The 16,483-nt window shown below is 35.6% G+C and overlaps 1 protein-coding gene across 6 annotated transcripts in view; it reads right to left on the reverse strand.

The window, feature by feature from the left end:
- Window positions 1-16,483, reverse strand: part of tdrd3 (tudor domain containing 3) — an 89,877-nt gene that overhangs the window by 40,469 nt on the left and 32,925 nt on the right. For all 6 annotated transcript variants that reach the window (XR_505935.3, XR_505933.3, XR_505934.3 and 3 more), the window contains exons 4-10: window positions 15,604-15,764; window positions 10,764-10,905; window positions 7,920-7,991; window positions 5,144-5,293; window positions 4,058-4,195; window positions 2,918-3,074; window positions 934-1,059 (exon numbers count right to left, since the gene is read on the reverse strand). Coding sequence is in view for 2 of the 6 variants with exons in the window: in XM_003218643.4 (XP_003218691.1) it covers window positions 934-1,059; window positions 2,918-3,074; window positions 4,058-4,195; window positions 5,144-5,293; window positions 7,920-7,991; window positions 10,764-10,905; window positions 15,604-15,764 (946 nt within the window). In the remaining 4 variants the exon portion in view is untranslated. The remainder of the gene's footprint in view (window positions 1-933; window positions 1,060-2,917; window positions 3,075-4,057; window positions 4,196-5,143; window positions 5,294-7,919; window positions 7,992-10,763; window positions 10,906-15,603; window positions 15,765-16,483) is intronic.

Consider the following 16,483-nt stretch of genomic DNA (forward strand, 5'->3'; position numbering starts at 1 on the left):
CATGACAACCCCACAAATACCTGTCTTCTTTTTCTGTTGTATTTAATTGGTTGCTTCCATGTATTCATTTTTCTACTTCCATTTGGCATGGGATAAAAATGCTGAAATTGGAAACCCAGGCATTAGCTGTCTCCTTCATCTTGTTTATTATTTTGTGTCCTCTACAGTGGATTTTATCTGGAATTCTTCAACAACTCCAAAAGTAAATTGGGGAAAATGAAACCAGTTATCCTAAGTATGGGTCAGGTCAAATGAGACAGCATGATTCTCTTGTAACATTTTTATGGATGATCTGTCAGCCTAATAATATTTTTAAATTGTTGATCAAATTTCACTTCAAAATACACAAAGCATAGATCACCTAAAAGTTATTTTAACACTGTACACTAATATTTAAGAATTAAATTAGATTTATTATTATTATTATTATTATTATTATTATTATTATTATTATTATTATTATTATTACAGTAGAGTCTCACTTATCCAACACTCGCTTATCCAATGTTCTGGATTATCCAACGCATTTTTGTAGTCAATGTTTTCAATACATCGTGATATTTTGGTGCTAAATTCGTAAATACAGTAATTACAACATAACATTGCTGCGCATTGAACTACTTTTTCTGTCAAATTTGTTGTTGAACATGATGTTTTGGTGCTTAATTCATAAAATCATAACCTAATTTGATGTTTAATAGGCTTTTCCTTAATCCCTCCTTATTATCCAACATATTCACTTATCCAACATTCTGCCGGCCCGTTTATGTTGGATAAGTGAGACTCTACTGTATTATTAAATGAATAATGTGAAACAGTCAGGACAGCAGTTTTAAGAGTGGACCAATCCATTCATGAGATCCTATCCATGTAAGGGGAAGATGCACAGCTAGGGCTTTCTTGTAAAAGTAACAACAAAGACTTTCAACATACCTTCTACTGAAAGAGTACCCATTTTAGACTCCAGGAAATCAAACAATGTGCTTGGAGCAGATGGCCTGGCATTTCCCAGTTCTTCTTCATCTTCAGGCCGTATTCGGCCTCTGCCTTTTCCTTTCCCTGGAAAGGAAAAATACAACATATTTAGATGAATAAATATAGATAAAGATATAGACAAGAGTTATCAACTGAAAGTTATTCTCCTTGCCAGAAATATATTTAAATAACTGTGGCAACATTTTGGCTTTATTGCCCTTTAAGCAAACTCTTCATTTTAGGTCAATTCAAAAATGATAAGTGAATTATTTATCTCATACACACACACACAAAAACACACACAATAACAAGATTCTTATTTCAGCAGAATAGCTACACAATATTCTGTAAAATATACAAGATTAAAAAAAATCTTGTACATCTTGTAAATGAGAGTGAATGTGGCGTGACCTCCAGCAACTTGTCCTTTACTTGAGTCTGATGCCTTCCCATTATGAAAATGAAGTAGGAGTTAACTGAATATTCACACAAGAATCAAGTATAGCTAACAACTAACAAATTGGGAACAAAGTCATAAAACGCCAGCTTGCTGTAACAGAAGCCGCTTATATTAAATAAACCAGAATGCAACTGAGAAATTGGTGACTGACATTAATACTGAAGCAACTTCTATCTTACCCTTCCCTCTACAAACCAGTGTTATGTTTACAAAACATATGTAAGGCACTGCTCTTTCATGTTTTAGACAAAAAAATACATTTTAAACTGAGAATTTAGGACACCTTCTGCTTAAATCATGTCTGTATGCAACTATTTATAAAATATCAAAAGCTGTGGAATCAAGGGCCTAAATAAAATATAGTGCTGGTGGAGTGAAAAGTCCCAGCTATAAAACAACATTGATTGCATAAATGGAAACAGAGCAAATGATGGCATGGATCAACCCAAAATGAGTTTTCAGAAATATATCTTTACACTTTAGGATTTTGTCTAGTTCTTCCATAGCTGCCCTTTCAAATCATAAGCTTCTGATTCCTTAACTGCAGTCTCAACTCTGATTATTTAGCCAAGGAATTGATCATCTTCCCTCACACATCACAGTAACAGTTATGTCAGTAACTCACTATCAGTCCTTGCCACCAGACCTACAAATCACTTAAAATGGGTTAGAACATATTTTTGTGATATACTGTGTTCCGTACTCCAATACAGGCACAATGGGAAGAAGCTGCCTTATACTGAGTTTAATTATGACTGGCAACAGTCCACTAAGGTTTTAGACAGGGTTGTAGAGATAGGGAATTGAACCCAAGATCTTTTGCATATACAGAGCCACTGCTCCTCTGTAAATATATATATGCTTCTAAATGGCCTTTGAAAAATCAGGAAGTCACTCCCAGCCCCCCCCCCCCCCCAAGGCTTTCCCGGGCACAAAATGGCACAAGGGGAAGCAATACAGCAAAATGCTCCCATGTTTCCAAAGCAGGCATCCATGCTTGTAGAAAATGTTGCCCTCCATGGGTTCCTGGAGATTAATGTGACCCTCCAACAGTTGTCCACTCCTGCTCTAACCAATGAGTGGCCTTTTTATCTACTAAGGCCACATTCTTATGGGATAATTTGCACATTGCCAGCTGTCCCCTTCTTCCAAATGCTCTTCTTTCTCTCTTTAGGTCACCCATTTCCATTTTTCAACATCTATCTAATGAGCAGGGAATGGACAGATCACTCTTGACATATGCTGAAACAGGCAACTCTTCTATTTTTCCTTTAGCTCTTCCTTCTCTACCTTTGAGTCCCTTTCTGCTGGGAGGCACATGTTTAAACCCATTGACAGCAACAGCAGTGTGCATAAGAAAGGAATTTCAGGTAATGATTTTGTGAACCATTTTCAAAGAAAATTGCCAATATTTTTTAGCTGTAGTTCAGAGTAATTTGTTCTGATGTAAATGCTTCTGTAAGATAGCCTTTCCAGTCATACCTCTAATGGGAGGCCCTTGAACAGTCATTTGCTTATTGCTGTTCAGAAGAAAATTTAATGAAGCTTCAAGGTTGTTGCTATTATCCATTAATGCCTGCCTTGCTGCTTCCTTGCTAAAACCCATTTCTGTGATGTGTTTCAGAGCCTTTTCATCAACCTGTCAGAGAGAGAACAAAAGTCAATCACAGAATACAACTGAATCAAGAATTAGTTTTAAAATGAATATTAATATTAAATGAAAAGATATTAATTTGCATACAAATTACAGTAGAAGCATACTTCATTGAACTATTATTAATGCAAGCATACTTGGCTGAAATATGGTTAATTTTTCATAAAAATCAAGCTAAACAGTTGTCACTGAGAAGTTTTGCAATTATGGTTGTTGAAATTTTGGGGGTTTGTAACATGCAAATGTGAGTAGATCAATAGGAGCACTCCGGCGGGAAGGTATTTATTTATTAACAACATTTATATCCCGCCCTTCTCACCCGAAGGGACTCAAGGTAACGGCGCTCCATGCAGTCATGCTGGCCACATGACCTTGGAGGCATCTACGGACAACATTGGCTCTTCGGCTTAGAAATGGAGATGAGAACCAACTCCGAGAGTCGAACACGACTGGACTTAATGTCAGGGGAAAACCTTTACCTTTACCTACAATCCTGTTATATTATCCAATACTGTTTTTGTCCTATAAGACTGCATAAAAGTTTCACATGTCTAAAGAGGAGCTGCATCTTTAAAAATATCAGTTGTACTTTATTGACCTACATGTTTATATTCAGCTTTTCTATGCAAAATTTAGGAACTCTGGACATGTGCTAATGCCTTCCAAGACATTTTCATTTCAAATTTCAAAATTTCATTTCCAATCATAATTATGAAACCATAAGCCATATTTGCTTAGCATGTTCTAGCAACAATGCTTCTTGCATTCATGTCACACAGGCTACTATTTCAATGATACTCCAGCAAGGGCAGAGAATATTAGTGACTTTTTAAAGTCTACCATAACAATGGCCAGAGTGAAGTTGAAGGAATTAGTCTCTGTTCCTCTACACAAAGGTAAGAATTGTATTGAGGATCTTTAATCTTAATAGAGAATACTGTTTCACATTCAAAGATCCCAAGCCTTACCAGTTCTCGATAGACACCTTCATTTTTTCCCTCTGGTTTTATCTTTTCTCTTTGGAAGACTTCTCTGCTTCGATTCCCTCCTGTATTTGCACTGAGATTGCTTCGCGTACTGCTACCACCTCCTCCAAATGTCTTGGTCTTTATTAGGTAAGATAAATGTGTTTTAGTTTCACACCTATTTAGTTCTATACATAAAAATGGAAAATGCAGCTTGAAAATGTCAATTTTTAACATATTTGAAGGAATAAATTAATTAGAAATGGTAATGAAAAAATAGTACACATTACACAGGTAAATTCAGTACAAATCAATATAGCTTTCTATAACTGTATCTCAAGCAGCAAAAGTGGTTTTCTTCATATAATTTGACATGTGTTCTTTCTGATATATTCCATCTAAGAGGCCAGGGGACACACACTAGCTAAACAACATATCTTAGAGTTAGCCAAGACATTGTCTATGGCCCCATTCAGACTGCTATATAATGCAGTCTGAAACTGCGCTAAATGGCCAGTGTAGGTTCATATAATGCAGTTCAACTGAACTGAACTACATTATATGTGTCTACACCAAGCATATAATTGATTCAAACTGCATTATATGTCAATATAGATACATTACAATGTTTTGAAGTTTTCTTTAGCTGATGTGTGAGTGTGTATACATAACCTGAATAATTAAATCGTCTCCCCATTTTCCCTTAGGAAAATAGGCAGTGGTATTGAGAGAAAATTAAAGACATTTTTCAAGAACAAATACAGTTGTTTTTATTCATTTAAATGACAAAGGGCCACATATATACACACAATATTCTTGCGTACATTTCCAAGTATTGGATGTTTTTATTTTCTGTAATTCCTAATACCAAACTCCCAAACCACATTACAAATGCCTTCCTTTCCCTGGATAATTTACCTTGTTGGGCCATAGCCACTACCTTCACATCTCTTCCTTCACATGTAGTACAAATTAAGGAAAATGCGACTATAGACGGAACTTTTCATTATGGCTCCATCCCAAATTAAAAGAACAACAACAACAAAAACCACAAGAACCTCAAACACTGACTAAAGCATTTATTCTAACCTCTTTGCTTTTTGCTACTTCGGCAATAGCAGCTGTTCTTTGTTTTTCAAATTCATCATTGTCTCCAGCAGGCTTAGCCACACTTGTCACTTGCAGAGTTTTTCTCCGATCCAGCTCCCTGCTGTCCACTTGCAGCTGTGATGCACATCTCTAAAAATGGGGAAGCAGTTTTAAAATACTTGCCAGAAACTTATAAAAGTTGGATTTTAACTCTGTATCATGCATATGCAGTTCACAGCACCAGAACACTTAGCCCAATTAGTCCACGATTCTTTCACCTTCTGACTAAAATTCTTTACTTCTTGGATTGACAAAGAAAAATCACAAAAACTGTAACAAACTCGGGATTTTTTCATGACTACAAACACACATGACGATTACAAGTTGCTCAACCTCAACTGTAAGGAAATGAAGAGCAGTGGACACCTGACTTGAAATTGGAATACTTATCTACTTCTGAATTCTGAGAGAACCCTTTTCAGTCTTTTTCTGTTGTTTTGATTGTTCAAAATCTGCCCTCAGAGGAGAAAGAATATTCTTTCTGTGTGCCAGACTGCTTGTTAAATTTGAGGCAGATGGAAGGTGTGATTTATGTGGTTTAGTCTCTTTGCTGGTATCTTTGCCTGTAGCAGAATCTATTAACTTGTTCAAAACAATGACCAAGACATGTGTGCTGGAACTCAACTGCAGCCTGCACAAGTTTATAGTTCTCATCAAGAAAATAGATAGGCACGTGAGTTAGTTGGCAGGGAAAGTCCTTTTCCCAATATATCTGAAAAAGCCATAGGAACATTCACAGTTAACTACATTCTCTGTCCTTTCTATACAATGCAAGGAACAAGGGAGAGAACAAGATGATTGATTCTGGGTTGCATAAGGCACCAGAGAATTCTTTGCTCAAAATCTACTTCAGCAGATACCAAGCCAGAGACCTTTAGAGCTGTAAGAAAGATGACCCCATGCTGCCACCCTAGAGGTTTCTTCACTAGATGACATAGATATGACAGAGAAGATACCATCTTACTTGCACAGAAAATACAAAAAGGAACCTGCAGACAATGCACTCTACAATGTATAGTTTATGGAACTTGGAAGTAGAGAATGTTTAAGTTATCTAAATTCTGCCCCTAGCTGTGTAGAGGATGAAGATGTTCAGCTGAAGAGCTGTTTTCAATGAAAGCTGATTCTTCTAAGAAGGCAATTCTTGAAAATTTGCATGGATTAACAGGCATGGATTAGCATTTGAGAAAAAAGAAGATCCAGTGAAATACAACATTTTCATTGTTGAGACTATAGTGGGGCAACTGTATTGGGGGAGATTTTTAAAAAAATACTTAATGATTTGGGTGGAGGAGCAATTTACCCTCATAGGTTCATAAGGATGTCCAATTAATGTTTCCAGCTCCCAAACATGTTATTAGAGGAGGAAATATATATTTCTTCACTTGAAGACAAGAGGTGTATGGGAGCATTAAGAAGCCACCCAAAATCAAGATGGACCAAGGATCTGTAGTTTGAAAACAACAAAATAGTAACAGCTTAGCTACCGAGAAAAGAAAATAATAACATATGAGACTTCCTCTATGAGGAGTGCAGACAGAGGAAAAGAGAAAGAATTCATCTTTCAGCCAAGACAAGGAGAGAATGAATGTCAGCAGCTCTTATGAGAGACCTTCTGGTATTGAAGTAGAACTCAGTGGTATTTTTATTGTGAAAAGATGTGACAGTGGAATTCCAAATTGTGTCGTGTTCTAAATAAAAACTATAGATGTTAGAGGGTCCATGTTTCTTATACAGAAATGTAATATACCGTGGCATTTGTATCTTTGTTTATACCCCCTTTATACAGGCAGTCCTTGGGTTACAGACAAGATAGGTTCTGCAGGTTTGTTCTTAAGTTGAATTTCTATGTAAGTCAGAACAGGCACATTTTTAACAATAACTCCAGACACACACACATAGACATATATGTTTTGGAAAGTATAGGGGTTAACATCCCTGTAAGTAAGTTTTGCTTATTGTACTCTTGTAACAAAACAGTAAGTTTTGCTTATTGTACCCATTAAGAAGATTTCACCTCACTTTATGCCCCTGTGATAATTGAATTTTGAAAAAAAAATGGCTTGTTGAGGAAAAAAGGATGGTGATAAAGCTTCAATGGAGACACCTTTTCCACATAATAACTCTCCCAGGAGTGAATTTCCCTTCCTAGGAGTAGATTTCTCTCACTTCTTGTTGTCTCACCCCCATTCTTAACTATGAGTAATTTGTAAGTCAGACGTCTGTAACTCGGGGACTCCCTTTACTGCTATGATAACATAGAATAACAAGAGTCAAAACCAAAATAGCAATAACTAGTATTATTTCAAAGTAGTATTACATTGAATTAATATAACTGTTCAAAACTAGTACAGTAGAGTCTCACTTATCCAACGTTTTGGATTATCCGACGCATTTTTGTAGTCAATGTTTTCAATACATCGTGATATTTTGGTGCTAAATTCATAAATACAGTAATTACTACATAGCATTGCTGCGTACTGAGCTACTTTTTCTTTCAAATTTGTTGTATAACATGATGTTTTGGTGCTTAATTTGTAAAATCATAACCTAATTTGATGTTTAATAGGCTTTTCCTTAATTCCTCCTTATTATCCAACATATTCGCTTCTCCAACGTTCTGCCGGCCCGTTTATGTTGGATAAATGAGACTCTACTGTATTAGTTTAAAAGGTTATGTGACATAGATTGAAGTCTATTAAAAAATCTACCATACCTGCCCAAAAGGCACAAAGGGAGGAGGTCCACCTTCTGTTCCTATGTTACTTCTGTTGTGTTTTGATAAGCTCTGTAAAATGAAGCAATGTTTTCATTAACTAGCAAGAAAAAAACCTGAACAGCCTTGGCATCTATTCAATACTGCAGTAAGAGGTATGAGAAAGTTTCCCCCCTCCTACCTACCATTCCCTGTATCTACCAACTTATTTATGAGGTTTATTTGGGCCACAGATGTTTCATGAATATTTCTCAAAACCTGTTCTCCCTTCCTCACAGATGTTTCACATGAACACTGAAAAATCCAAAGAGTGAATGAAGACCTCCTAAGCAATCAAAATGACTATGGATTTTTATATTGGAAAGCAGAGAGCTCATTTCTTTAAAGAAAGCCATACAGTAATTTTACAATAAAAAGTGTCATGGATTCAATGAAATTTAGGATGCAAACTAGACTCTACACAGAGCAAGAACGTTGTAGAGAAACTCTAAAAACACGGGGAAATAGCAGTTCAAAGAAGTGCCCAAAAATATACGTCAATGCTAGACAGCAATACATACTAATACTTTCCCATCTCAACAGTTTAATCAGCATAATGCAGTGACCTCATTTAATAAACCAGAACTGCAGAGGATTCTGGCTGCTTTCTTTTGAACAGGATGTCAGTCAGTCTTGATTACTTCACACGGAAGTGATTACATTAACTAAAAACGTATCAGGTAGCGAAAGTTTAGTATTGAGTTCAAACCAGATGGCCTGGTTTTATCATTCCACTGACAAACAGAAATGTTAAGACTTGGTTTAGTAAATCTTTTTTTCTGAATCTTGTCTTGTTTGGGAATGACAAACCAGCAGCACAAGGGTTGCATTCCATAAGCTAGAATTCTCTCTTGTGCTAGGTTGTAATCTGTGAACAATAGAAGTTTTGGTGTATATTCTAAAGTGTAGGGAAAGTTAGTGAACAAATTTTGTTTACATAAATAACTAAATTACATTCCCAGGGTAAATAATGTTATATACTGTCATCTTCATCTCTTGATCATGGTAACAACTATGATCAATAGAATGATTTCAAAAGATCAAATCATTCAACATATATTACCTCATGTTAGTAGTTATTATTCCTATATTGCTGATTTGGAGGATGCTCAGCTTAAGGAAGAATGGCTAACATAAAACAATTTAGCAAGTTCTCAGAAGCAGAACATAACACAGACCCTGTGCTCTCAAAATACAATTATAGAATCACTTAATCTCAGCTGTAGTTACTTCAAGATAATTCTCTTGATTGTGGTGTTTAATTATTGTTTCAGAACTACATCAAATATCTAGCTCAAAACTGCCTAACAGAGATGTAGAATTTTCAGAAATTCGTAAGTCATGGTGTTTTAATTTTTTTTTAAAAGAAAAATATATATTAGCACCCTTTACAGATTTAAAGTTACTTCGTTTCTTTCGGAAAAAATAAAATGCACTATGTGTGACTTATTTTGGCATAAAATCACTGATTGGCATATTAAAGGCAGAGCTTTAATGTTATTGTTTTTTTAGATAGACCTACAAGCATGAATTACCTACAAAGGGGAAGTTTCGATTTTCTGAGGAGCGGGCCAAAAAATAAAATAAACCCAAACACAATAAGAAGAAAAAATAATCAACATAATTAAAATACAGAAAGTCACTTGTCCTACGTAGGCCCCAGCAGCACTAACCAGATCTAAACCACTAACTCCCATATAGAGGACTGAGAAAAGGAAAGCAAGACTAGGGATTTCAGTGATGTATACACCATTTTTAGAAGTAACTGAGGCACTAAGTATTCTATGCAACATTTTGAAAGGAAATATTTCACAGTAAAACCCATTTCCCACTAATTTTCCAGAAAAAATGGTCTTAAAATGTCTGAGGATTCAAACTGTATTGAAGACAGAAGTGAAAAAATGTCAGATCCTGGGACCAATTAACCCTATTTTTGTCATTTGATGCATGCCTCACTACCTCTGAATTTTTTACAAAACCTTTTTGTTAGAAAACAGAAGTAACTGGAAGAATTAAAATACTCCAAAATGCAATTTTTACCTTTTAATATGCCTGTTTTGCTTTAGAAGAGAAGATTTTCAGCAGTAGCAATGGAACATGGCACACAGACTGTGCTTTGGATTAAACTGTCTTGTATATCAAGCTGGTAAACCACAGCCGAAACAAAGATGCTTATTTCTTGTTAAATGTATGATTATGTTATTCACAGCTTTGAATTTTTAAGCAATCAACTATAATATGCAGCTATTTTTTCAAGAGCTGATATTTATCACTAAAGAATCAGGCTTGAAACCTATGCTTTTTGACTACTTTTTCAGTAACATATTTATCACCATACTGATTGTCTGAAATGATAACACAAATGCAGATTGGTTGACTCTTTGTTTGTTGTTTTATGCTCTTACACTATCGAACTGTCTATTCAATTTACTGGAACGTGTGTATACACGTTTTAGAACAGCTGATATGATGATATTCATCCGTTTTATTTGCATTTCTACATTATTACACTGTTTGTACTTTAAATATTTCTGATTATTCTTCTAAAAGGACTCTTATGAAGTTATTGGTTATTACTCTGTGTTGCTTTTCCTGGGCAGTCTATTTCTGAATATATCACTTTCATTTATTTGTTCTCTGGACCCTATGTTAGCACTGGTTTCACTGTATTCATGATCACTTTTTAATAATGGGCAGGTCCTTTTAGTTTTTCCTGTATCACAATATATCATTGTTTAAATATTTAAAAAGTTATCTGAAATTTATCATTCAGCTTAAGATAGGAAAAGCATCATGTTACCTCACCCTTTGCAACTCCCACTTTTCTATAAGATGTTCCACTTCACCTCCAAGAACCACCGTGTTGCTCTCATCCAGAAGAAGGAAGCCATTTTTCACTTCCACGATTCCCAACAATTTAATTTTTGTTCCAGGTGGTGTGTTCAGGCTACACATAGGAAAAGTATTCACAAGTTAACTGGACAACACAATACAGTATTATTAAAGATATGCTATTCTAAATCATCTTATATGCACTCAATCTGTATAGTTTCTCAATTACTTAACTTGCTCAAAAATGTGAATTATAGCACTTTCCCAGTTGTGTAGAAATGTAAAATATTTTCAAAGTAATTTATTATATAATCACCAGAAATAATTCACTGCAGTTATACAGAACCTGTATCTGCATTTTAGGATGCAGCCAGAAGACAAGAGATGTACAGCCCAGTGCTATCGCTTTATGCAAGAGGCTTAAGAATCCATCTCCAGATTGCTTCTGACAGCACTCCTCAAGAACATGTTTTACTTTACACTTTATCAAGTGTATCCATTGTTCAGTGTCAAAAAAAGGTAAACATAAACTGCAGTTTCAAGGCTGCAACATCTACAAAATATCAATCATTATGTTGTCAGATTTCAGCTGTTATACTCATCTATCAAACTGACAGAATAAATTAAGAAAATCAACTCTCAATCACTTCAAAACTGATGTTCAGACTCAGTATTACCTGGGCGTGAATTATCCCGTTCTTGAAAATAGAGGAACATCACATGAAATATATACAATTAGGATGTTATTCTACACATAACCTTTCAAACGTGAGATGCTTTGCTCTATGGAACTGCAATTGGATATGAATACTCATGGTCTTGCTGGAATGAAAGCATAGGCCCATTCCATGAAATCCAGGGATTCAGAAATAAGCCATACTTTAGTGGAAAAAGGTAGAACCCTAATCTATGTTATTGTCTATATTGTCTAGGCAGGATCAGGATCAGTGTGAAAGATCACTCTAAATCCCAATGAAGCATTAGCTAAATAGGAAACTTGCAATCTTTTTTTGGTGATTGGTTTTAGTCTAAGTTAAAAACTCAAACCAAAAATAGTTAAGTCAAGAACTCAATTTTCAATGCTCCTTGGCTAATATCTGTGCAAATCTAGAATACTGCTTCTTAAATTGTGTGTCCTGACCCCAAATTGGGTTCTCTTTAGCTCAATGTGGGGGTCACAAAAATTTGGCAACAGTAAAAGTTTTCTGAATATCACTCATTTACACAAATCTGTTAGTAATAAAGTGGAGTGTTTACAGTGCACTCTGCAAAAGCTGCTTTAGCTCTACTCAACAAAAGGGAAACACAGCTTATTTAACAAGCATTGCAAAGTGATCCTTATATCTATCTCATTTCATTGCATAATAGTCACACTCCGCACCCTATTTCCCCGGGTGAGTGAACTAAGGGTTTGACTATTATGCAAGGAAAGGCAAAAGTCCTATTTTGCCCTCCCCAAAAGAGGGGATTATTATGCGATGAAATATGGTCTTTTACATACCTATACGTAATGTAAAAAAAATTCAGGCATAAAGGTGTCACGAGGGCAAAAAGGTTTAAAAAGCCCTGATCTAGAGAGTATTCATCTTTGCCTTGAATTAGATGTTAAGATATCTTGTCACAATGCAGCTGTGAAGTCCCTTCATAGTGAAATCAAAGAAACACATTTTCTTTCCTAATTTTTGATAGGTTTGAAAACTTTTACATGCATTTCTACTAATTTATATTGTGGTTGTTTTCCTGCTTCTATCCTGCTGTATTCTTACATTTAATCTCTTTGTAAGGTGTGGGTTTTTTGTTTGTTGGTTTAGGTTTTATTCTGGAAACTGCATTAGGAAAGTGTGTCTGAGAGTTGGGGTATACATGAAGTAACTTAAATCTTACAACCAGGCCTTAACTTTTATGCAGGAAAAATATAAGTTATTCAGAATCAAAAAGAAAGAGACCATATTTAATGAGACATATCCAGATAAAGTGTCATGTTGAAGCAAAAACACATAATATCTTCAAAACTTCTTCAATACTAACTTACAGGCCACTTATCAGTTACATGAAGTGAACAGTTGAGATTACAATGAAATAAATAGTGGGGTCAAAAAGAACTGAAATACAGACGATTTAGACCTTGACTATGTGTTATAAACACAAGACGCCAAGAGAGCTTTGAAAGCTTGCATTGTGTGTTTTCTGCGATTTGTTACACATCACTCTTTGGTGGATTATGTTTTGTTTTGGTGAATAGCCAACATGGCTACCCCTATATACATTTGTCATTATTTGTGTTTTATGAATGTAAAGTTCTCTCTGATATCTTAATTCACTCTCCCCATTTTCCTTGCAACCATGTTGCTCAAGATGACACTTTATAGACTTGATGAACTGAACCACAGCCCAAAAAAGAAAATAAGATAATTCAAAGCAAGGCAAGATTCTGAAGCTGTTAATTAAAAACAACAAAATCACTGAAACTGGGGATTGAAAAGTACATTCTTGTAAGCGAAAGAAAGAAAGAAAGAAAGAAAGAAAGAAAGAAAGAAAGAAAGAAAGAAAGAGATCTATCCTCGTGAAAGACAACTATATATCAATGCTATTTCATTTGGTACTTCTTGTCAGACTTTCAAAAACTGGAAAGAAAGGAACAAGATCAAAGCAAGTGCTGCAAGAAAGAAGAGGGGCTAAAACAGTTCTGTAATTGTTCTCTGAGAAAAGAGACAACACATTTCCAAACTTTGGTCTATCTTGATATCTCTTATGTTGATCTGCAGTAAGACTGACAAGTGCTTGATTACTGCTCTCACTCCTATCTGTTTCCACAGTGCTAATATGCATCACACAGCATTTTCTCTACCAAGTGAGAATCCAGAGCTACAAAACTCATTTTGATGGCCCTCTGTAGGCTGGTGAGGCAATTGGAGGATCCTGGTATATGAGAAAGCTATGCCAACAACTTTCCTCATATCGTTTCCAACATTAGTCAAAAATGGCAAGAAAGAGGTTAAGAACTTGGACTTCCCTCTCAATCCTGAAAAATGCTTCAACAACTAATCTCCTAGGTCACATGTGCCAAACCCAAGGTCCACAGGTTGAATTGGGCCCACCCTGTCATTTTATTCGGCCCTCCAGATGTTGAAGTACAACTCTTGTATTCCTCATCATTAGACATGATAAAGCTGATGGGAGTTGGGATACAGTAACAGCTAGAAGGCTGCAGCTTGTTCTGTTTAGTCAGGATAGTGAGGTTTGCATTTAGATACAAGGCGTGTGGATACGATGTCTGGTTTTAAAATGTCCTTCAACCTTACCCCAATCTCAGAGCCACAAGTGCTGCTGGTTTGCAATTCCTATTATCCCGAGTCTGCATTTATCAAAATTGATGGGAGATGTTGTTCAAAAACATCTGTGGACTCAAACTGGATAAAACTGGATAAAACTAAAGAGCGCTGTCCACTATGTAAAAACATTATAGATGGTCCTCTGTATTTACAGATTCTCCATCCATGGATTCAACAGCCCTTTGAAGGCAACCATGAAAGCTGATGTGACCCCTTGATGAAAATTAATTTGACACCACTGCTCTAGGAAAAGTAAAACAATAATAAACAAAGTGCAAACAGAAAACTATGACTCCACTGGATTAATCATTCCTTCAAACCAAACTTCTTTTCAAACTAACATTCATACATATTTTGTCAACTGAGAAACCTCAGGAATGTGTAATCAGTGTTCTGGGATGTCACCTTTTGATTGGCGCTAGGCAAGAAAAAATGCAGCACCATGATTTCCTTTTCCACAGAGCTCTTAGTCAGATTAGGGGGCTCAGAATACTGTCTGGATATTACCTGACCCTTGGCCTTCTGAGTTTAATTGCCTCATACTTGAATACAATACTATTCATTTTTATTGTGATGTCTTACACAGCACAAATGCCATGCACTGCCACATTTCTCAATGCACAAGGTGCCTCATTATCTCTTCTTATCATGCTTAAAGACAGATTAGTATACTGTTGTCCTTTCACCTATGATAACTGTTTTGTCAAAAGATTATTACCAATTATTTCAGCTGTAGTCTGCATGAGTGTGAATCAGTCATTAAGTCCACCTGCATTATTTTGATGATGGCAGAAGGAATAATTGTTGTAGTAACATAGCAGTGTAACATCATTTGTGATTACGGAAAGTTGCCACATAAAAGCAATCATGACGCCTTAGTAAGAAACGCAAATAACTACTAATTCACATATCACAAAAATTATCATTAACATTACCCTCTTCCTGAGAGAATTATTTATGAGCACCTTCATATTTGTCAAGAAGCGTTATTTTTCTGCACAGCATCAGAAAAATAAAGTATCAATTAATTCCAATCCTATTCAAGTAGGGTTTATGAAAACAGTGTCATGATAGTAATTAAATTCACTCCATTTTACACACTGAATTGAACCAGTCTGCTGTTAGTGCCCTATATCAAATTCTACATGATTATTTCATAAACTCTGTCACACAAAGTTGCCAGAGAAATGTGAACAAGTAGGGCTTCACAATGTACTTTTGTATTTTCTATACAGATGAACCAATGATATGGAAAACCTTGCCCTCATTCTTGGAGAAACATATCAAAAGTGAAAACAGGGGTCTTTTTACAGGTTGTAAAAAAACATTCAGGAAAATATCTTCCTAATTTCAGGAACAAAATTTAACCTTCAGAATTTTTAATAAGCACAGATATGTTTTATATGCCGAATTCTATTTTGAGATGTCTAACCTGTAAAGTGCCGTTAAGTCACTGTAAAGCAAAAACAAACACTGTTTACCTTATTTTTGACATGTAATTATATTCTATCGCAGTGCAAGTTGTGTGCCCATCCGTCATCTGCAAGCGCAGCATTCTGGGAGCAGCCTGAGATTCCTCATTGTCCTTTGGTGCAGCTATATTGCGAACTTTTTGGATCTGCAGAACACAGGGACCTTCTAGCTGTGAAGATGAAGGATAAAAGTATTTATTTGCTCTGCTCTATTTTGGATACCACCATAGGAGTAGATTCTGTCAAGTAACCACTAGCCTATCTTCCCCTTCCTTCCCAAGTCAATGTTGTTGTTTTTTAACAAAGTCACTGGCAAGGTTAATATACAACTTTTCCTACCATAAACACAGGATAAATCCTAATGAAAACCATTTTGTAACACACACAAATGTTTCCCAAATGGAGAGAAACTAATTAAAAAACAACAATGTGAAGTCTTCAGAATTCCAAATAGCCCTTAGGCCTAAATCCAATTCCTAAAGCCAACTAGAGTAGAAGCACTGAATCAATGGAAATGACACAAATATTGACTCGCCAAGTTATAATTGATTCAATGCATGCACTTTAGCTGGGACTAACAAGTATATTTAGGTCTAGAGGTCCTCTAGAATTGGTCATCCCAAAGTCAAGTCCTGATGACTTTATGATGCAACAAAGAGTTTTTAATATGTTGGCATCTAAACCTCCAATAACAACTACTTCTTTATGACCAGAATGGGTCTATCATTTCCAGGTGCACAAAACACTGTTTCAATCAATCTGAGCATTAAAAGACATCCAGGGATCACATACACAAGGAAGAATTAAATACACTTACTGAAAAGAAGGAACTCTTGTTCTCATTGACTTTTGAAATAATTGAATGAATTAATGTCTAAAACTCTTAGGT

Source organism: Anolis carolinensis, chromosome 3 (genome assembly GCF_035594765.1).
Source record: "Anolis carolinensis isolate JA03-04 chromosome 3, rAnoCar3.1.pri, whole genome shotgun sequence".
NCBI classification, from domain to species: Eukaryota; Metazoa; Chordata; class Lepidosauria; order Squamata; family Dactyloidae; genus Anolis; species Anolis carolinensis.